The sequence below is a fragment of the Barbus barbus genome, assembly GCF_936440315.1.
Source record: "Barbus barbus genome assembly, chromosome: 13".
Taxonomy (NCBI): Eukaryota; Metazoa; Chordata; class Actinopteri; order Cypriniformes; family Cyprinidae; genus Barbus; species Barbus barbus.
The window spans coordinates 3,338,983-3,361,329 of NC_136741.1; the positions used below are offsets into that span (position 1 = coordinate 3,338,983).

Sequence of the window (22,347 nt, forward strand, 5' to 3'; positions counted from 1 at the left end):
ATTATTATTAGGATTCATTTATATCAATATTAAATTTTTTAAATATCGTGGTTATTGTCCATACCAGTATATTGCTATACATTTACTCAGAGAACATACTATATTTTTTCATTCACCACATTGCCATAAGGGGTGCTATAATGTAGCTAATTCCTTAAATTATCGCACATTATTTGATGTGAACTCTATCGCCCCCTTGAGTTCTGAGATTAGTTAAGGTGAACGTAGTCTCTGCCTCAGACAGAAGAATGGAAAGCGCTGACTCAGTTTGCCGATTTCAATCTGCCGCACATTTGTGCCACGAGCTTACAAAGCATTTTTCCAAGCATCTGTTTTGCATGCTTGTGTAGAGTATGTTTCTGACATAAAATGTCAGTTCAGACTTAAAGGGTTTGTATACACACAGTCATTACATACAGTTACACAGCCCTGCATCTTGATTTGCAAAAAAAGCATAATATTATGGAATTGGATTATGCTGAGTTCAAAAATATCAATAGCAACTTTCTATCATATACAGTTTTTCCACTAAATAAGAGTGATGATTTTTCAAAGTATGTATTTATCAGCTTTAATGCATTACCAAAATAACACTCTGTTTCGGATTTAATGACAAGACAAGTATTCAAGATGTTTCATTTAACATAATACTCCATTTAATGTCAAAGAACTTTACAAAATGAGCTTTTTTCACAACTTTTTTACTTTTCTGTAGCTTTTTGGATGTAGTGTAACACCCACAGATGTAGCAGAAAACATCTGGCTCATGTTTGCATTTACCTTGAAATCAGGATTAGGCATAAAATAATGTCTTCAGAATCATTCATGCATGTGAAAATTGTCTGAGAATTGAACAGATAGTCATAACCTGGCTCACAGGAAGATATTATGTCTTTGTGGCATTTTTTAAGGAATAATACAAGACTACTTCACCTTACAATCAGCAGCCAAGTATTGGATTTCATTCAGCAAATATGATGCAGGGCGGTGTTCTCGTTTTCTTCTCATCTTCTTTTTTGAGTTCCTTCACTTGAAATGCACATTTTCATTTTGCACTAACCTCAAAATTAATCTAAAACCGATGATTTCACATGCACTCATCAATCATCATTTTTTCCGCCCACTGTTCCTCTCCTCTCCTCTCCTCTCCTCTCCTCTCCTCTCCTCTCCTCTCCTCTCCGTTCCTCAGATGCGTTCTGGCCAGATTACGAGGAAACTCTGGGGCTCCAGTAAGCGTCTCACTCAGATCTCGTCTGGAGAAACAGAGTATCACACCCAACAGCAGCCCTGACCCGCCCCCAAATCACAGCCCTCCCGCCTGATTGGCCCTCTGCCCTGTCAATCACCCAAATCCATTGTTTCAGTTGGGAGGATGGCTCTCTCTTCTTGCTGAAACAATATGAAGGACTTTTTTAGCACCTGTATGCAAATCTGTGTGTGTGTTGAGCCAAACGGATGCGTGTTCCCTCGTGTAGTTGGACTGGTGCAGGCACCATCTAACTACATGTGTCTGAATTCTGTGAAAACCCTAATGTTGACCCTCCTGACTCGGCCCTCTCTGTCGGTTTCCACCACACGTGCCATGCCCATTTAGTTAATCATCATTAACACAGCTATCATCAGCATCATTACAACATGCTTTTGTCATGTCTACGTTCACATATGCATCAGGTTTTATGTGTTGAGTACGTGTCTCTTTAGTGGCCTTGTCATATTTCATAGGTTGTTTTATTAGTGGACACAGGCATTATTTATTTGCACAGTCTTGCTCTTGCACAGACCTCGAAAAGTGGATGATAATTTACACCAGTATAATTCAAAATACGTATAACGTATTCTGTTCCAATAGACCAACACATTTTATAGCAAAACTGACATCGGTGGGGTGCAAACGCTGATTTATTGTGTGTAACTGTTGAGTGTTGTCATTCATTACTTGAATTGTGATGTACTTATTTCAATGAAGAATGCAAGATTTAATTTTGTCGTGGATGTACATGCAAATAGTTTTATAACCATTCTACAGTTTGATTTATGGATTTGTTGCATCTGAAGGTTTTGTTTGATGAAACACTACAAATACAAAGGGGTTCGACGGTTTCGAAGGGCTTTGTGAGACAGTAAGCAATACAGTTCGTCCCTCTGAAGCATTCCACTGGCTAACCGATGCTCCGCAGTCTTCCTAGTATCCAAACCGAGCACTACAAAGAGAGGAACAGCTAGAACCAATGCAGCATAATTCAATAGTCAGGTGAGACGCTGTTTCCCCTCCTCTTTTATATTTCTAAGCCATGCAGTCTTCGTTTACTATGCAGGTAAACTTCCAGGCCTTTTAGAGAATTCATCTGAATTCTGCTCCATCATATGCAGTTTTTATTTCCTCACCGTAGGCGTGTCCCTTACAAGAATATACCATAGAAATCATAATTTCCAGCAAAATACCTTTATTATGGTCACAACTGTGTGAAAAAACGTTTTGCATTTGTTAGTACTAAATTACTAGACTTGCATAGTGATGATAACTGGTATTTCGGTGGAAACTATTTTATTTTTGAAAGGGTTTAGTTTGTTTTAATTCTCATTTTCCTACACTAATGTCTTTGAGTGATAACATTCATTCCTTTACTAAAGGACGGTTGTTTTGACACTTATACGAGATATGAAGATGTTAATGAAGATACTAATACCAAAATGCAGATGTCTTTTTCAGGATGTTCATATAGTTTGTGTGTTGTATGTTCTTCCATAAATGTGTTTTAGTTTGCTATGGAGTTGAAGTCTGAATCGGGATGAGTTGTTCATTTCCTATCACAAAGTGCTCCCTGCATCTGCTGGTTGCTTTTGGATATAAGTTATACCAAGAGATCTAAATTAATGCTTTGGATTTCTTTGCATTTATTCTATTTTAAATCATGTATTTTTTAGACTGTCAATGTAATTTTTTTTTTTTTAAACGGGAGATCCCAGAGGTGGCTGTTTTTATTCACATATCTGTTTGTATATGTGTTTTTCTTCCTTTAATTATACGAATGGAGTGCCTTTTTTATTCTGTCGTCATGCAAATTGGACTCCATGACCTGAACTCTACAGCATGACCTTTCGTGACCCCTGTGGACAGCCAGGGTTCTGCAGGAACCAGACAAACTTCAGCAGTGACTCCTCCGTCAGATCACTTACTGAGCTGCTTTTGATTTAGCCGTCACAATGGATGTGTGTGTATATCTGTGCTTATTTATGAATCCAGTATGAAATGTACAGCATGAATTTTATTTCTGTTTATGAATTGTATTTTTTTGCACTTTCCAGGTACGAAAAATTGTAACAGATTGTTTTAAATGTCTCCTTGATCTGTACAGAGAAACTGCTTTGTTATACGTGAAAATTTATCATTAAAGCCCTGTTGAAAAGTCAGTTTGTTTTTCAACTAAATAATTCAGTAAAATCTTACTTATTTTGTAATGTTATTATAAGATGAAAATTAATCATAGTGAATTTTATTTGGGAGCTTCTGTGTGCATTAGATTTCATTTGAATTAAAACATAATATATGATAATAAAGAACATTTTAACGAGGGTATATGTTATAAAAGAGATTAATAGGCAAGTATAGTGTTATTGCTCAGTTGTGTTGTTTGTGAATATATATTTCGCAATATATAATACCGAGAAAATATAATAATAAATAAATAACCCAAAAGTTGAATTATTTTGAAATGAAACATATACTTTTTTGTAAAATGTGATGATGCTGCCTTCACACCGCAGCGGCCCCTTTAAGAAACTCTCTGGAAGTGACCGTGTGCGGCGGCGGCGGCGGACTCTCGCGAGATTTGCCCGCGAGAATAAACAGTCGCCATTTCTCTAAAGTAAGAAAGAGCTGAAAGTGTGGCGGACAGTTCGTTCACATGCGCACAGAAACCAACCCCGATAACTCCTACAGTAAAGACCGTGTCTAAGCTTCCCGTTACCGGCTGTCTTCCCTGGCTTGTGTACAATTATATGTGATATTCCAGTGGGAGTTTATGAGGGCGGTGAGTGAGTGAGGCAGGCCTGACATTACAAACACATTAACGTTACGCTACATTCTGAGCAGACTGTAAACTCACTGTTATTGGTCACTCTCACAGGGGCATAACTGCAGAACAAACAGCCCTCCTCTGAAAAATGATCATTGAAAACCTCGATGCCTTGAGGACGTGGCTCTCGAAGACTCTTGAACCCATGTAAGTGATGCTAGCAACATGATTCAGTTCTTCAGTGGCTTTAGTTTTATATGACTTTATGATTGACAAGTGCATTTATATTGGTCTTAAATTGGATTAACTATAATGCTTGTAAGTGGTTATCCTAGTAGTCACGAGTTACCAGCAATTGTAAGTTGTATCTATTATACAGATGATCTTAACTTGCTGTAAAGATGCTGTAGGTTGATCTTTATGTCTGGCTGAACATCATGTGGGTTTAATGTAACTGAAGTGTATATGTCTGTCCTGCAGATGTGATGCTGACCCTTATGCTCTTGCGAAATATGTGGTTGCCTTGGTGAAGAAAGATAAATCTGAGAAGGAGTTGAAAGCACTATGCATTGACCAGTTGGATGTATTCCTTCAGAAAGGTATAATCCAACTCTATTTATGATCTGAATATATGCTTTTGCTCAAACCAGGTGAAAAAAACTATAACTAGTAGGTGGCTGTTGTTAGTCATTCCCTGAAGTCACTTACTTTTTAGATATGATTTGCATAACAGCTGCCTCACTTCCAAGACAGATGTGCTTATATTGTCATTCTGTCAGAACTGAATCTCTGAAGCTTAACATTCATTTGCTTTTGCTTTCAGAGACGCAGACATTTGTGGACAAACTTTTTGAAGCTGTGAACGGAAAGAGTTACCTACCTCAACCAGAGCAGCAGACGTCTGCAAGCAGAACTGAAACTCAGCAGCGCACAGAGAAAGATGAAACCAAGAGAGAGGAGGTAACATAAAACAATCACATACGATCAACATTCAGAATAATCCTAATCTACCTTTTAAAAATGTAGGGTCAATACTCTTAACTCTTTCCCCGCCAGCGTTTTAAAAAAAAGTTGCCAGCCACCGCCAGCATTTTTGATGATTTTCACCTAAATTTGACGGCCCTCAGAATATTTTCTGCTATGAATATATGAACATATTATATATCAAAATAAAGAAGCAAGCCTCTGCTTTTAATTAAAAAAAAACACACTTCATGTGTTCGTTTTATCACCACTTGAATCCACATAGGTTTCATCAGAAATACAACATTTTGGACAAAAATGCATTTTTATCAAAGTAGTGCATTTTCAAGCAAAATGCATTCAAATGTCATATTCTTTCACCTGTAAATAATTATATGAATAACTGAAATTGCTTTCAATAAACAGAACACACAGACACCTATAGGCTACATACATACTGTGCGCACACACACACATATATAGATTATCACACACACACATTCAGATTGATGGGTTATTGGTCCATACACAACTAGAGATGTTTCTGTATCTGTAAAGGCATCTCTCTCACTGACTATTTCGTCCCGATCAGATTCAAAATGGTCAAAACATGTTCTACATGTATATGATCTACATTTTCTCTGATCCTTCCATTTATGCCGATCGGCTTGTATTCGGACCCGGAAGTCCCGTAACTCATTCAGGATGTGTGCCAGGGCTTTCAAAGAAATGCTGTTCTTTTGAAATTTCTTTTCATCAAAGAAATACAAAATATCAAGCATAACTGTTTACAACATGATAATAAGACATGTTTTTTGAGCAGCAAATCAGTATATTAGAATGATTTCTGAAGGATCACGTGACACTGAAGACTGGAGATGCTGAAAACTCAGCTTTGCATCACAATTAAATTTTTAATCTTAATGCTTCACAATATTAAAAATTTTTTTTACTGTTTTTGATCAAATAAATGCAGCCTGAGCAGAAGATCATTATTTAAAAAACATTTTTAAAGTCCTACAGACCCCAAACTATTAAGCGGTAGTACACGTTGTGAAATTTAGCTTAAATTGTCAGTTTTCTTTTTTGCTTGATGGTATTAATTTTTGTGGTTGCTTTACATAAGCAGCCCAGCCGAGATGAGGATCGAGAAAAGAAATTCTCCAGGAGAATAAACCACAGTCCTCCGTCTAGCTCCAGATACAGCCGAGACAGCAGGTGAGATTAACATTAGATAGAACATAAGATTGTCTTTATTTTTTAAACTTTCCCAAAATGCCACATACACATCTCTTATGCCAGCTTGCTTGTTAACTATCCTCATTTTCTCTTCTATTCCAATTAAATTACAGGAGAGTAGACGACCGCAAGAAAGATGACCGCTCCAGGAAGCGAGAGTATGACCGCAACCCTCCCAGAAGGGACTCCTACAGGGAACGTTATAACCGCAGAAGAGAACGCAGCCGCACTTACAGTCGCAGTCGTAGCCGCAGCTGGAGTAAGGACCGCACTCGTGACCGGGACAGAGACAGAGAGCGGGACCGCAGCCGATCACGATCTCGCACACGGACTCGCTCTAGAAGCAGAGGTGAGATATCACTTTACTTTAGGGATGTCTGATGTGGTTTATTCTCATCTTTGAATTTTTATGTGTGTAGTTGACAAGAATGCTTTGTCTAACAGATTTATGTTAAGTGCTTACATTTTGTTCCTTTGTTATTAATAGAGACTGCATGGAATATTTCTAACTAAAATACTAACAAAACCAGTGTTTTTAGTTCTTACATTTAAGTAAAAAAGTTAGAAAAATGTAAGAACTTAATGTTTTTGAAAGAAGTCTCTCATATTCAACAAGGCTGCATTTATCTGATCAAAAATATATTAAAAACAACAATGCTGTAAAATATTAACACAAACTAAAAAAAATTTTTTAAATGTAAAATAAGTAATTTTACCAAACAACGGACCACTTTTTAACTGTAGTATACTTAGAAACTTACTTGCATTAAAATAAAATTGTATTTTTTCACAACAACATTGTTTCACAACATTTGCACAACATTTACAGTGCTCACTTTGTCATGCTCCCATTGAACACTTTTCTTTCCGTCCTAGAACGAGATTCTGGAAAGCCAAAATACGAGCACAGTCGTCCAGAACGTCAGGAGGGGGCAACCACCGATGGCTACACCGCTACGCCTCTCACAGCCGGGAACTCCTCTGCTCATTTCCCTGTGCCCACCCTTAGTAGCACCATCACGGTCATTGCCCCCACCCACCATGGGAACAACACCACTGAGAGCTGGTCAGAATTCCCTCAGGACCACACGCCCTTTGGCAGAGGCGGCCCACCAAGAAAACGCTGTCGTGACTATGACGGTACAGAATTTTTAACTCTGATCAGTGAGCCATGTTCATGACAGACTAGCCATCTTTATGTCAGTAACATCCTGATTTGCTTGTCTCTACAGAGAAAGGCTTCTGTATGCGAGGCGACATGTGCCCTTTCGATCACGGAAGTGATCCAGTGGTGGTGGAGGACGTTAATCTTCCCAGCATACTTCCTTTCCAGCCACCGCCTCTTCCTGGAGTAGACGGCCCACCTCCTCCGGGTCTGCCGCCCCCTCACTCACTCCTGACTCCACCAGTGAACCTCAGACCACCTGTGCCCCCACCGGGCACTATGCCACCCAGCCTACCACCTGTAGCAGGTATGAAAAAGCATTTTTCCTAGGTCTAGACTTTTCGTTTTAATGTTTAATATTGAGTGTTTTTTTTATAGGCTAAATGTTCTGTTCCTCTCTCTTTCAGGTCCTCCTCCTCCGCTTCCTGCTCTGCAGCCCTCTGGCATGGATGCTCCACCAAACTCCATCACCAGCTCTGTGCCCACTATAGTGATGTCAGGTGTCCGGCCTCCGATCACCCAGCCTCCACCAACTCTCTTCACTTCAGGTAAGTGCTTATGAATGCGTCATGTCTAATAGAGTAATACAATGATGACTCAACTGGACTGCCATATCTTGAACTTGGACATATTCTAGCTGACTCATGTGAGGACTTATGTAAATTATGACCAGTTTGGTGCAAGAAATTTTGTTTAACGCTATACAAGTGAATAGGGAAAATCAAAGCATTATGTACAATCAGCCAAAAATCGTAAATACATTCTGGTAAATATGATTTATGTCATACTTTAGGGATCTATTTTGCATTGATGCAAACTGTTATTATCTCACTTATTACACAACTACACTAAGGTTCAAAGATTTGGGGTTGGTAAGATTTTTTTAAAAATGGATTTTGAAAAGTCTCTTATGCTCACCAAGGCTGCATTTATTTGATTAAAAATAACAATAATAACTGGGAAATGTTATTGCATTTTAAAATAAGTTTTCTATTTGAATATATTTAAAAATGAGATTTATTCCTGTGACGACAACTAAATTTTCAGCATCTTGTGCTGTTCCATGTTTTGTTGAAGCCGTGATCATTATTTTCAGGAGTCTTTGATGAATACGAAGTGCAAAAGAACAGCATTTATTTGAAATATAAAAATTTTGTAACATCATAAATGTCTTTATAGTCACTATTTATCAATTTAATGCATCCTAGCTGAATAAAAAGTATTAATTTCTTTCTTTAAAACAAAGAATCTTTCTGACCCCCTAATTTTTGAATGGTAGTATACATACCAAATAAAAATGCTACTAATTATTATTTAATAATTATGGAATTACAACTGTTATTGTTTTTATAATGTATAGATTCGTTTGAGCCAGAGGTGTATAATCCTGAAGCCCCCAGCATGACCTCACGGCCCATGTACAGACACAGAGTCAACGCTCAGCGGCCCAATCTGATTGGTCTGACCATGGGAGAAGTGGATCTGCCCCCTAGAGGTAACTGTGAGCTCTGGCCTCCCTGCTAAACCTGCTCCTCATCAATTTGCTTATTTTTCTTCCTGTGGAATTTAAGTACATCCTAACACTTTTTCTTATTCTTTTGCTTCCCTCTGTTTGTGCGTGTAATTCTTTCAGAGAAAATGTTGAACAGCAACAGCGCTCGGATAGTTTTAGAATCAGACTCCAGGAAGAGAGGAGCAGGACTGCATGATGGAGCGATTCCTGCAAAGAAACCCTGGTTTGACAAGTAAGACAAAAATTTTAGAATTTTAAAATGATCAATTTTAAAAATAAGTATTTTATTTAATTATTATTTTCTGAATAGGTACATAAAAGGGTGCATATAGTTGAATATGAATGCAGTCTTTCTAAAGAGGTTTATTAAAATGTTCTCTATAAGAAAAAACTATCTTTTCAAATGCTTGAGTGCACACAAAGTATCCATTGTTTGGTGCTGCGTGCATTTGCTCTGTCTCTTCAGTCTGTTTCATTCCTTACATTTGACCTCAATGTGCATGTTTCCGTTCGCTCTACAGACCAAACTTCAACAAACCCAACCACCACGGCTTTCACAGAAAAGTGCCCTATTCTTCAGCAAACACCAAACTGGCCATCCGTCAGATTCCTCCTGAGCTCAACAACATCAGCAAACTAAACGAGCACTTTAGCAAGTTCGGCACCATCGTCAATCTACAGGTACTATAACTCAAATAAGCTTGTGATGGTTAAAAGTCAACATTTGTGATATGATGTTCATGATCTTAAAGATCTTATAAGCACATTTCCTCTGTTTTAGGTGGCATATAATAATGACCCAGAGGGGGCGCTGATCCAGTTTGCCTCTCCTGAAGAAGGCAAACGGGCCATGCAGAGCACAGAGGCAGTGCTCAACAACCGCTTCATCAGAGTTCACTGGCACAGAGAGGGCGCGATGGAGCACACACACTCCACTCCACATCCGGTATCAAATCCTCCAGTAAATTCAACCATTAGATCCATTCGTGGTCGAGCAATATTTTATTAGTGACCGATGCCACTAAAAATGTATATTTAAATTTAATTGACTAATATAGATTTGATTTGTTTTTATTAAATATTGATTTTATTTAAAGATATTAACTAACACATTTATCACAATTTAAAGATGGTAAATAATAAATACTTTTTCATTATTTAAGGAGTGAATAAGACATCACGATTTTTATTGATTTATCACAATTTAATATTAAGAAAATAAATAACACGCATTACAATTTTATAAAATAATCCATTTTTATTTATCACTTATGTTTATCAGTTTAATGTACATATGGTAGATGATGATTTTTATCAAAATGTTTATATTAACACTTTAGTTTCAAGATTGTAACTAACATGCATCACAATGTTTATCATAATTTAGTATATAGTAACTAAAAGATTGATCTTTTTTTAATTTCACAAGCACAATGCAGTCGATTTTATATATCATTAAAATAATTCATTTGAAAATTAATTTTAACATTAAATGTGTTCAATTGATTTATACTTTTTCAACAGCTTTTTTGTTCTGTGATCCAATTATAATGTTTTTGAAAAAAATAATTGAATCACTCATGAACAGAAAGCAAATTAAACACTACAATGAACAGTTCACTCAATCAACCTTGGCTATATATTGATGATCCACTAATTACTACCCATGTTGTATTAATACCTCTTTCCACAACACAAAAAAATTCTTACACATTCGTACATACAAATTCTTACAATATTGAGTCTTTTTATTGTGCATGATCTGACTGCTGAGTGTATTAGGCAAACATCATGATCAGTGTGCATAAACAGTTTCATATATCAGATGGTTCCAGTTGTAAAATCTGATGTTTGTTGTTTGTAGAACATACAGACAGCCCAGGAGCCTATGGTGACCACACTGAAACAGTCAGTGAAAGACCGGCTCGGACCCCTGCCCACAGCCCACCCTGAATCCTCACATGACCCCGGCGGCCCTCGACAGGTGAATGTGTGACTCAAACTGTTCCTGATCATGTGTGTTTTGTATTTGTGCTTTGTCTTTCTCGTCTCAGATCTCAGCATGTCTCTGTGTTTCTGTTCTCTTCAGAATATAGTCAAGGCTTCAGTGAAGGAGCGTTTGGGCCTCTCTAAACCAACTGGCCTTGGAGGAAAGGTTTGTTCTCATATTTTTACATAGCAAGGCTTTGTACTGTTATCAGAAAGTCTAGTCCACATTGCATCCCTATTTACACGTTTGTGAAGAATATGCATTCAGCAGTGCCATCTTGTTGTGCCCTGCTGGCTTATTTTGAGACCCTTTTACATGTATACATAATGTATAATCTCTTGGTAATATCTTTCATTTCTTTTCAGGTCTTTTCCACATCTACTGGCCTGACTAAGACTGTTTATAACCCAGCTGCACTGAAAGCTGGCCAGAAGGGAGCGCCATTTGGGAGCACCACTGTCAGCGCAGAAGATGCCCTGAAAAGGAAACAGGTTTGTATTAATGTGCTGGAAAAAGCAACCTGCAAGTCACACATTTTATGCTTGTGTTAGCAGTATTGAACTACTGTAAATGTGGTCCTGTCATTCTCCACCAGGAGACGCTGAAGCTTCAACATGATGTTCGGAAAAAGAAACAGGAGATTTTGGAGAAGCACATTCAGACTCAGAAGGTGCGGCATTATTCATTGTCCTTGTGTCTTGTTGTTCATATGTTATGTTAATTAGAAAAATGCTCGTTGTTTCCTAGATCTGTTAACCAGGAGTATTTTAATGAGTTAAGGTTCAAAAGAACACTCTCTTTTAAAAGTTTGGGATTGAGACGTGTGTGTGTCTTCAGCTCCTTATATCTAAGCTGGAAAAGAACAAGTCCATGAAGGTGGAGGATAAAGCTCTGATCATGCAGACCCTCACCACCCTCACCAACGGCATCGCCAAACTGCAGGAGGAGATGAAAGGACTGTCCAGTACTAATGCCCTCAAGACCACACTCAAGAGCAAAGCTCAGGTACACACACAGTCCCAAAGCACCATAAGCAAGAAATGAGTTTTTCTGCATGTGTGTGTGATGCATCTCCGTTTTCAGGCTCAAAAGGAGCTCCTGGACACAGAGTTGGACCTTTATAAGAAAGTGCAGGCAGGAGAGGACACTGCTGAACTCAAGATCAAATACACTCAGCTGCAGTTGGAGGTATATTTTACAAAGAGACACAAAGCTCTAGTCTTGAGCACATTTTTGCTTTTACTTTATTTCTTATAGCTAGAATATGGCACATTTATATTTTTCCAAATTTAGCTGTTAGTCTGTATATATTAGTTCTATATGAAACTAAAATGAAAACAAACCAAATAATAAAATACTTATTTCGGCTAGTTGCCAAGGCAATATTTCTCATTTTAATTTAGTTTATTGTACAAAAATAACTACAACTAAAACAATGAAATAAATGAAATCCATTTATTAATTAAATAAATGTATAATAAATGTTATATAAATTACAAAAGAACACAACAAAATTACTAAAATTTTAATTTTAAATGGAACAAAATTTTTTCAAAATATTAATAAAAACTGTACTAGTATTTCCATGATACTGAAATAACACTGCTAAAAAATCAACAGTTAAAAACAATCTTGACATAGTGACCACTTAACTAAATGAACACCAAAAGAAATGTTTAAAATCATATTTATTTAAAGGTGCCGTTGAACCAGTATAAAAATATGAAAAGAAAAAAGGCAATTAAACGATGTTGTAGCGAAGCGAGTTGTTTGAGAAATAAAAACATCACACATTGCATAGAGAAATTGGCACGTCTGTTAGTTTACAATACTTAATTCACACATCTGTTTTGACATGCAGCATCAGATCTTTTAGTCCCGTATGTTGCCACTGTCAAACATTGCATTTTTAGATTCAGCCCCGCATTTAAATATGATTGTCAATCCAGAAACTTTGCAGTGCTAGTAGCATAAGAAAGTACACTTTTATTATAGTAGTGAATAGGTTATAAACAGGAAACTCATTCTCAGTTCTTCCACTGAGTGGCACTGTAGTGTTACTTAAACTCCATGAGCTTAAATCAGGTGCTTTCATTCAGGCTGCCAAAAGGGGGCTTCTGACCCCAGGACGTGGGAGGGGGGCCCACGGCAGGGGTCGGGGGGCCCTGAGGAGCCGAGGCCGAGGGATTCGAGGACGCGGGAGAGGAGTCCCAACTCATGCTGTGGTGGATCATCGACCCCGAGGTTTAGAGATCAGCGGTTTCACTGAGGCAGATCGAGTCGACCTGCTGCCACACTTCGCAGTGAGTAACATTAAAGGGCATGTTGCATCACACTGTTTATGAGGTATGTCTTTGAGTAATAACTGGTTCTCCCGCTAACCTCCAGCAATACGGGGAGATTGACGATTGCCAGATGGAGGATTCTAGTCTTAGTGCCATCATTACATACAAAACTCGTGCAGAGGCAGAACAGGTACATAACCCATAAACATCAGTGTAAACATACATGCATGCCTTCATGCTGAGTCTAAACTTCAACTCTGTTCCCCAGGCGGCCATCCACGGCGTTCGGTTTAATAATCTGGAGCTGCGTTTGGCCTGGCACAAGCCCACGGCTTCCCTCAACACAACAAACCCGGATGAGGTTGAACCTGAGGATGAGGAGGTACGCCCTTTATCACAGTTCACTTTAAGGGTGTTTGGTTTACTCTGTTCAAGCCATTTGTGCTACTTTTTATTAGGTGTGCAAGCAGGGCTGGATTTACGCATGGGCATTCTAAGCACGTACCTATGCTTGCTCGTCCAGGGGGGCCAAACACAATGAAGAGAGATACCATATTTTTGTTATAATATGGGCTATCTAGAACAGTAAAAGAACCAAAAACCCAGAAGACATTGAGCAAATAAATATAACAAACAATAGGGTAAAATATAACAAACTATTTTCATGTCTTCCACCTTTTTTATGTTTGGGAATCACGATTTATTTATCCCGTTCTCTCTCACAGACGCACACACAGTACAGACACGGAGACGCCAACAGAAACTTGTTGTCAGTGCTGCTCCGCGAATTTATCAATAAAATAGAATCGCAGTTGAAAAGCTACATGATGTTTCTCAGTAGCGAGGTTCTTGAAGCAGTTTAACTTAAAGATTCGCTATTAGTAGACGCTGCTGCTGAGAGACGCACAGACGCAGCTAACACACTTAATATCTCTCTCTCTTAAATTGTGATCATTTATAACAAATGAAGTCATCAGTGTATGGACACAACTTAATGTACCACTTAAGTTAAAAACAAAAACAGGGTAAGCGATTTCTGGAAGCCAATGTTGATATTTGAAATCATCAAAACAAACACGCCCCTACCCCAAAAGGGTCTCGCCCTTATTTTGATAGATCCGCCCCACATATATGTAGCCTACGCAACCCAAGCAACAATTTTGTGAAAACAAAAGCTGCTTTTCCACCGAAATTACCTGGAACAATATGTCCCAGGAACTTCCCCCCCCCCCCCCCCCCCCCCCCAGACCTGTTGCTGTCTGTGTTTCCATCGCAGTCTAAAGTACAGAGAAGATTAGGCAAATAGTCTGGTGATGTAACGTTAGGCCTGCGAGCGTTTCTCAATACCAAGTACGCAAATTTCGGCCTTGCATCCTCCGTAGTTCGGACTTCACGAGTTCGACTCGGGAGTGTGAGCTCCCGCGGACGGAACGACACACGTCCTGTAATTCTGCAAAGAGCAGCATACTTGATAACATCAGTCAGCTCGCCTTGGCTGCTGCAATCTTCCTCACTGTATTTACAGACGAAATATATCAAACACCACTGCCTCTTTTTGTTTTCATTTAAACACATTAATAGAGCAGTAGGATAAAGACCAAAGATTGCCTGTTAGATTTACCCAAAACGAATGATATCTTATGTTTATCCACAACAGAGACATCAGAGCCAGCGGCAAATGTCAGAAGGACGAGGTTATGCTCCTCTTGTCGGGATACATGAGCACTTGGCTATAAATAAACTGCAGATTTGAGTTTTAAACAACTACATTCTCGCCTGAAATGCACGCGTCCAGTGTAGGCAGACTTTTAACTGTTGCGGCGCGTCCGGTGTAGACACCTCACCTATCGGGAAGAAACAAAGCAACCTCTGCGTCCGATCGCAGGCCTTCTGATCCTTGAGTTCTCTCCAGCGCTGGAAAGCTGATCCGATATTTACAAAGGCCCTATTTCTTGCCTTATCGTTCTGCATTCATTTGATTCTGAGTGTGTGTTTTCTGATTGGCTGTAGTTTCCAGAGGATTCGCTCGTGGATGATTCGCTGCTGCAGGACGATGATGAAGAGGAAGACGATAACGAGCCACGCTCATGGCGCAGATGAAGATGAAGTCATGTGTCCAGTCCTGCTGCACTGCACCACTCGAGCGCATCGGATCTTGAGTTCTGTGTTTTTGAAAGGGTTGTTTTTAAAAATCTGATTTACATTTCATTGGCTTTTATATTTTACTAATCAAACCTGAGCAACAAATAGAAAATGTTACTCAAAAGGCTGTGAATTTCAATTACTGAGATGTAAGATAACACGAATGATTTGATTTCTCGCCGTCATCGTTTTATTTCGTATCGTGTCAAAACATTTTTGGCGGCTACATTGTTTTTCTTTTTTTTTTAATGGTCAGTATGTTGACCCAAATTTCTTTTCAAGACAACAGTGGAGCATTTTTGAAGCGTTGTTCTAAAACATGTTGTATGCTTTCCTTAGTATAATCAGCCTGATGAGGATGTAGCTTTTCGTGTACATATTTTATGTATGTATCAATTTTAATGGTTTGTATGAATGTTTTGCTTCTGGATTCATCTCCTGGGTTTAATTTTGAAATGTAAAAAAATAAAGAATTGAAATGGTCTAGAAAAAACATCAGCTGCAAAAAAAAAGAAAAAAGAAAAAAAATATTGAGAGCTCTGCTGCAAAAGCAGCATTGAGAAAAAAAAATCTGAACAGCTGAATAAAGACCATTTCACCCCCACCCCCCCCAATCTTCACAAAAAGAGCAAATTTCCTAAATTCATCATGCACCTACAGTACCAGCAAGTAAGTATAGAACACAAACAGCATCAAATGAGGTAAGCAAAGTGTTTTATATATTGTTTTACATCTGTTTTTCTTTTGAGGTGACTAACTGTAACTGTTGTGCATGTCTGTCCATTAGGTCATGTGTTTATGGATGAAGGCTGAACTACATCGGATCACCAAACATGTCCCGTTACAAATCGGTATGGTCTTCATTCACATTCTTTATGTCCTTTTCTAATTATTTTTACATTGTCAACTTGTGATGAAACTGCCCTGCTCTTTTCCCGCAGGACACTAAAACCTGTTTTTACAATATTTGTTGACCCTTGACGCCATCGCACCATCCTGACGACTTGCATCCGGCCCACCATACAACCTCTGCGCATCACATTTGCATAGTGGAGAACGAATTACCCAATCAGAGCTGTAGCAGTCGGTGATGGGGCTCTCCCACCTTGGTGCCTGTCGTGGAAGCTCAGCTAATTGTGAAGAATTTGATTTGCTCTTGGAGTGTGCCATGAAGCTCAGCTTTACCCCCACCAACTAAGCCTCGCCCGGCCCAGCAAGGGGGCCCTTAAGTGGATCTCGCCCCCTCCTACACGGCCTCATGCTGCTCTTTTCTCCCAATACCCCCTCCGTCGGTCGCTGGGACCTGATCTCTCACCATTGTACAGGCCTTAAGTGAGTGTGTGTGTGTCCCATTCCTCCCCTAGTTAAAATTTGACCTTTGACCTCTCTCCTGGTGTAATATAACATTTTAATAAGCTTTGTTGGGTCAGTTGGTGTGTCGTTACTATGGAGATTGTCGTGGTGTGTGAAGGATGTAAATCGCGGTTCTTAAATAGGCCTATTTAATCTGAGGGACCCCTGCAGCCCGACTACTCCGTAATGAAGTGATGTATTTGTTAAACTCAGACTCATCGTGAGCTGCGAGTCCATGAGGCCAATGTGTTTCCGGCGGAATAAACTGCGTAATGAATTTACCGCAGAAAACGTGGGCTAACTAGTTTAGAGCGTGTCGGAGCGCTTCAGCTAACGCGTTTACATTGGCCCAGTCATTTGTAAAGACTCTTTAATCTGTAATTTGTGTCTGTAAGATAAATGGGTTTATTTCTTAACCGGTGAAGTGAATGGTGTTCGACTCTGAAATTTAGAATCGAAAATTAGGTGTGAAGTTATGTTCTGATTTGGGTCATTAATGTATGCGAAATCATAATTCGTCCTGCTTATTTAAATTTACATGTAATCCACATCCAGTTCTGATCAAATGGGGATTTATTTGATTGTTTCACTAAAACGATCTCCAAATCTGCGATGGGTGACGGTGCCCAGTGTTTTTTCCGTAGCCTCCTGCTAGTGGAGAAAGTCTTTAATATTTTATGTGATCACAGGCCTCTAAAAGCAAATTTCAGTCCCCAGCAAGTTCAGCCAAAACATGATTAATTTAGTGTTTATCCCCGACATCCTTTAAAAAACAAAACCCCCTCGGCCAGAGATGCAGAGCTCAGTTTGAGACTAAATCTCTAACTCTACATCATAAAACAGGCCTGAGGAGGAATCTTTGGTTGGGCCACATTTTCTTATTTGGATATCTGAGAAAGAGGAAGACTGAGCTTCTTTGAACTGGGTTTTATACCGCTGTGCAGCGGTCAATATAGACCTGAGCAAATTGTACTGCTTACAAGAAAGCAGAAGAATTTTGATAATTACTTTTATTTGTTTATTCTACATTTGCTTTTATTTTTTTGTTTTTGGAAAATGATCCAGTAAAGTAAGATAAATGGTGATCTTATCTGCTATATGCAGACGTGACCTCATTTACTCGACAGATTTTAAAGTTGCATCACTTTTAAACTTTAGATTACTGAAATTATAACCAAGAATACATAGTGTTCCTATACCTTTAAAGAGTTTGTTCACCCAACATCATAAATTACTCATCCTCATGGCCGTCCAAACCCATCAGACTTTTGTTGATCTGCCAAAAACAAATGAAGATATTTTTAATGAAACCTGAGATTTCCATTCCACCAAAATTTTGACACTTCAACAAGTTCAGTTCATAAAGAGGTTATAAAAGAAATCCATATGAATTTTGAGCAACGTGAGGGTGAGTAATTGATGAGAGAATGCTCATCTTTGGGTGACCTGTCCCTTTAAATGACTACGAAACAGTGGAAATGTTGTTCTGTATGTTAAAGCTGTGGTCACATTGTGGACTTTAAGCATTAAAAATGTAGATTGTCAAACTCTACTGTACACTGTAAAAAAAAATCTGTCAAATTCACGGTAAAAAACTGGCAGCTGTGGTTGCCAGAATTCTACCGTAAAAAATACAGTAGCAACGTTTTAGGTTTTACGGTTTTAACTTACATTTACAGTTAAATACCGTAATTTCTTTAACTGATATAATCTTAATATACCAACCTATTAAAGTACTGAAATCTGTTTCGTTCTTTTGAAATACACTGATAACTACCAAATGCAGGTGATGATGAGAAAGTCACATGATGAGCCAAAGCCCATCTCAAGCAACTTTTAAACAATAGCATATACAGAAGGTGCACAGTGTCATTCATACAAGCACTAAACACCATCATGGTGAGACTCCTTAAACTGAAATATGCTATAAACATTAATTTAACAACATTAGATGTAACATACAACCCTAATAAACATAACTGATAAGAAAAAACTAAGAAGAAACAGTTATTTCAAAGAAAAAACGTCAAATTCAAACAGAATTTGAAATGGAACGCAGGGAATTCTGGGAACGTCAGTTTACGGTTTTTCCCTGTAAATTTTACAGGAAGTTTCCGTTAACCATGTAACAGGTTTTTACCGTAGCATTTTCACATTTTTTTACCGTTAAATCACGATCATTTTTTACAGTGTAGGGTTTCTGTTTATAATACACTACACAGCCCTGCATCTTGGAAAAAATTAAGCTCACTTGTAAAACCTAACTTGATGCTGAGATAAAGCAGACAAATGTCAAACGTTTTGATGACAGAACAAGCATTCAAAATGTATCTTTTAACTTTTAACAAGTTGCAAAGGAGTGGAAAAAGTGGAACTCAGGATTTGGCATAAAGTCTTCAAAATCATTCATACATGTAAAAATAAGATGAGAATTGAAAAACAAAAAATGTAATCTGGCTCAGAGAAAGATATGATTCTTGTCAGTTGTTCTGATGATTTTGGGATAATACAAGAGTGTTCACCTTACAAATGATTGTCAAAAGCAAAAAGGCTATAAAATCATATTTTGTGAAAGTGTAACATACTCGAGCAAAACATGCACTATTTTTGGAATCAGCAACCCAAAATCGATAAGAAACAAGTACTGGATTTCATTCAGCAAATGTGATGCAGGGTGGTGTAATAAATCACACATGGTTTGCTTTCAAAATCAATGATTGCATTCAAAATCTGAAACAATCTGAAGCTGCAGCACTGTGAACTTGCAGCTTTTAAGTTAGTGCTCGTTGAAACTGACCAAAAGATAGACCTTTGTGTAGATCCTTATGGTTTTGTATGCCGCAGAAACATGTGATATGAGCCCCCCCCCATGTCCAAGACTATATTCGAAGGATCATCTAAGCTCATATGTTCTTCTGATACTGTTTTAATGAACTCAAATGTCATTTATATATTATATATACACATGCATTTTTTGTTTTAGCAGTTTAAGATAAATGCAACTAAAACCAAAATTCTAAAGTTATTGAGATGCCTCTGAAAGTTTGTCAACAGCCTGTTTTTTTGAGAACAGCTGAAGTACTTGAATTAAGTGGATGAATTAATTGCATTTTTACAGAAGAAAAGAACAGAAGTATGAGGGATTTCAGTACAGCGCTTGTAATGACCGATTACTGTAGTTTTCGTCTCTCTGGGTGAGTTATCAGGAGTCGCTCCATCTGTCTCACTCTGCGGCGTCAGTAAAGGTGCTGACAGAAGCTTTGGCTGTTTGAACTTTACAGTGGCCTTGTCATGCAGACAACTGCCCTCAGCTGAACCACAAATCCCAGATTCCCCAGCAACACGGCAAAATTAGCTCCATAAATCAGAGGGGCTTCTGGGAATAGGCCCTGTGTTGCCAGGGGCAATGGATCATCCCAGATACTGGTGTCAGGGGTGCGCGAATCTCGGTGCCACCACAGGCAGATCCAGCCGTCACTTGTGTTAAAAATACTCCAGTGAAGTCAGTGAGAAACACATGAGCAGGAGCTGCCAAAGGTGTCTGACGGTGTGAATGTTCACATACACGCAAGGCCCTCTTTCAGTTTTTATTTGTATTGGGTAGTGTGTGACGTAATTTTGCTCATATATTATTAAAGATGTTTAGGAGATTTTGAGCTGCTATAGACTGTGTGTGACCCTGGAGCACAAAAACAGTCTTAAGTCGCTGGGGTGTATTAATAGCCAAAAATACGTTGTATGGGTCAGAATTATAGATTTTTTTTTTTTTATGCCAAAAATCATTAGGATATTAAGATAATGTTCCATGAAGATATTTTGTAAATTTCCTACCATAATTATATCAAAACTTAATTTTTGATAAGTAATATGCATTGCTAAGGACTTCATTTGGACAACTTTAAAGGCGATTTTCTCAATATTTAGATTTTTTTTGCACCCTCAGATTCCAGATTTGCAGATAGTTGTATCTCAGCCAAATATTGTCCGATCCTAACAAACCATACATCAACGGAAAGCTTATGGAAATCTCAATTTTGAAAAATTGACACTTAAGACTGGTTTTGTGGTCCAGGGTCACGTTATGACGTTGCAGTTAAGATTAAGACCGTTTTAATAGTTGTTTTCTAGTTCTGTGACTGATCACTGGATGGCAGTGTGCTGCAAATATATTGAGCACGTCATTATTTTGCTGTGAATTTGAACAAGCGTGCAATACATGCATGAAGTTTCAGCCAGGATGTTTTGTCAGTTACTTTCTTGCTCATTGCATAATTCTCTGTGATACAATTCATTATTGCACTGTTTGACAGTTTAATATAAAACGACACTAAATGTTTTTAATACATTTTGGAGATGATTTGGATTTTTTCTTTTATCCCCTGGCTATTTTGATTTTATGAAGTTGTTTCCATTACCACACATTAGTATAATTTCTTTACCACATAATATACACTAAAGCTTCCAAACGGAGATTTTCGCAGTGATGCCACAGAAGAACCAGTTTTGTTCCCCCAAAGAACGGTACGTAAGTACTATTCATAATATAAATAACTTTTTTTTCCACTATAAAGAAACTTTTGTGTAGTGGAAAGGTTACATGGATGTTAAAGGTTCTCCATCCATGTCAATAAAGCAGCTTTATTTTTAACTATATTGCCTCTATATATGTGTACTTTACTTTTAAGCATACGTGTTGTGCGGTTAATGTAAACCCAATGACGTATTGGCATTCTGATTTGCACAGATGTGATGTGACAGGCTGTAACGAAGGTTAAAGATGTCAATTTAATTATGGGTCAAAGGTCACATTACTTTGCGAACACATCCTGGAGCCAAGATGGCAGATTAGAAAGATCTCAAGTCATTTAGATAACTTATGTTAACGTACTTAAATGTTCTTTATTGGCATCAGTAGTTCAATGAAGGACCTTTAACATCTGCACAATCTTTCCATTGCGCAAAAAGGTTCTTTGGATTCTTTAGAATGTTCTTCATAAAGTTAATTTTAGCAACTGCTCACTGAAAGACTCTTTTTGGAACCCAAAATGATGGTTCTGTGGGGGAAAAAAACGCCTTTTGGAGTAAATGAGAGAAAAATTAAACATGATTGAACCCAAAAATTTTACAGGAAACCTAAATAAATTCTCCTGTTATTTCGGCAAGTTCGGCACTTGCTTTGATTACTGAGCCTGTTTTTGTCTGGATGCTATCTGCAGAAATAATTGCCCTTTGTTAAAGATCTCTGTCTGTTGTTATAAGTCCGTCCAACGCAGTTCAGAGGATCAATCCTGCTGCACTTGGCTGCTTTAAACTCCGAGTGGAAATAAAGACACTGCATCAGGACCCCAGGGGCTATTCAACATCCCCTCCACCCCAAACACTGCTATCTGTAAATTAGCTGACTTTGTGACCCTGCCTGTAATTGCATTAGTTTATCAATGTAGCACACAATTTATTATCCCGTGCAATAACAGCACACACGCACAGGGCCGGTGTGTGGAGTCTCACACCTTACACCGTAATTAGAGACGAAGGATTTCAGAGGACGTGCTCTAATGTCTGTTTGAGAGTATGCTTGTGTTTATAGCTCTCTGAGCGTTTATAAACCCCGTACAGACACACCAGACCTCTATTTCCATCTTTCTTTTAGGAGCTATAGGTGCCTATAATACAAACATTGT

General features: G+C 38.3%; 2 protein-coding genes and 1 long non-coding RNA gene across 6 annotated transcripts in view; all 3 read left to right on the forward strand.

The window, feature by feature from the left end:
* The window catches only part of LOC306879578 (neurobeachin-like protein 1), a 55,042-nt gene extending 51,632 nt beyond the window's left edge, over positions 1 to 3,410 (forward strand). The window contains exon 53 of the mRNA XM_079432627.1: positions 1,190 to 3,410. Coding sequence (XP_079288753.1) covers positions 1,190 to 1,291 — 102 coding nt within the window. The 3' untranslated portion in view covers positions 1,292 to 3,410. The remainder of the gene's footprint in view (positions 1 to 1,189) is intronic.
* A 434-nt stretch (positions 3,411 to 3,844) lies between these two features.
* Positions 3,845 to 15,924, forward strand: LOC306879579 (RNA-binding protein 26-like). Of its 4 annotated transcripts, none has more exons than XM_079432628.1 (23): positions 3,845 to 4,031; positions 4,128 to 4,223; positions 4,497 to 4,615; positions 4,840 to 4,976; positions 6,106 to 6,197; positions 6,332 to 6,567; positions 7,095 to 7,358; positions 7,451 to 7,690; positions 7,791 to 7,931; positions 8,744 to 8,878; positions 9,017 to 9,128; positions 9,418 to 9,577; positions 9,678 to 9,857; positions 10,761 to 10,880; positions 10,986 to 11,051; positions 11,252 to 11,377; positions 11,482 to 11,556; positions 11,724 to 11,891; positions 11,970 to 12,074; positions 12,986 to 13,189; positions 13,275 to 13,361; positions 13,440 to 13,553; positions 15,182 to 15,924. In XM_079432628.1, the coding sequence occupies exons 2-23, from the start codon at positions 4,165 to 4,167 to the stop codon at positions 15,269 to 15,271; spliced, it is 3,030 nt and encodes a 1,009-aa protein (XP_079288754.1). In that variant the 5' UTR covers positions 3,845 to 4,031; positions 4,128 to 4,164; the 3' UTR covers positions 15,272 to 15,924. The 4 variants fall into 4 exon arrangements, with proteins under 4 accessions (XP_079288754.1, XP_079288756.1, XP_079288755.1 ...); XM_079432630.1 differs by having other exon boundaries at positions 3,849 to 4,031; positions 9,678 to 9,842; XM_079432629.1 differs by having other exon boundaries at positions 3,849 to 4,031; positions 6,109 to 6,197.
* Position 15,925: 1 nt separating this feature from the next.
* On the forward strand, positions 15,926 to 19,535 carry LOC306879581. Its single transcript, XR_013785022.1, has 3 exons — positions 15,926 to 16,164; positions 16,255 to 18,220; positions 18,857 to 19,535. It is a non-coding gene; the product is annotated as an uncharacterized lncRNA (long non-coding RNA).
* Positions 19,536 to 22,347: the final 2,812 nt, after the last annotated feature.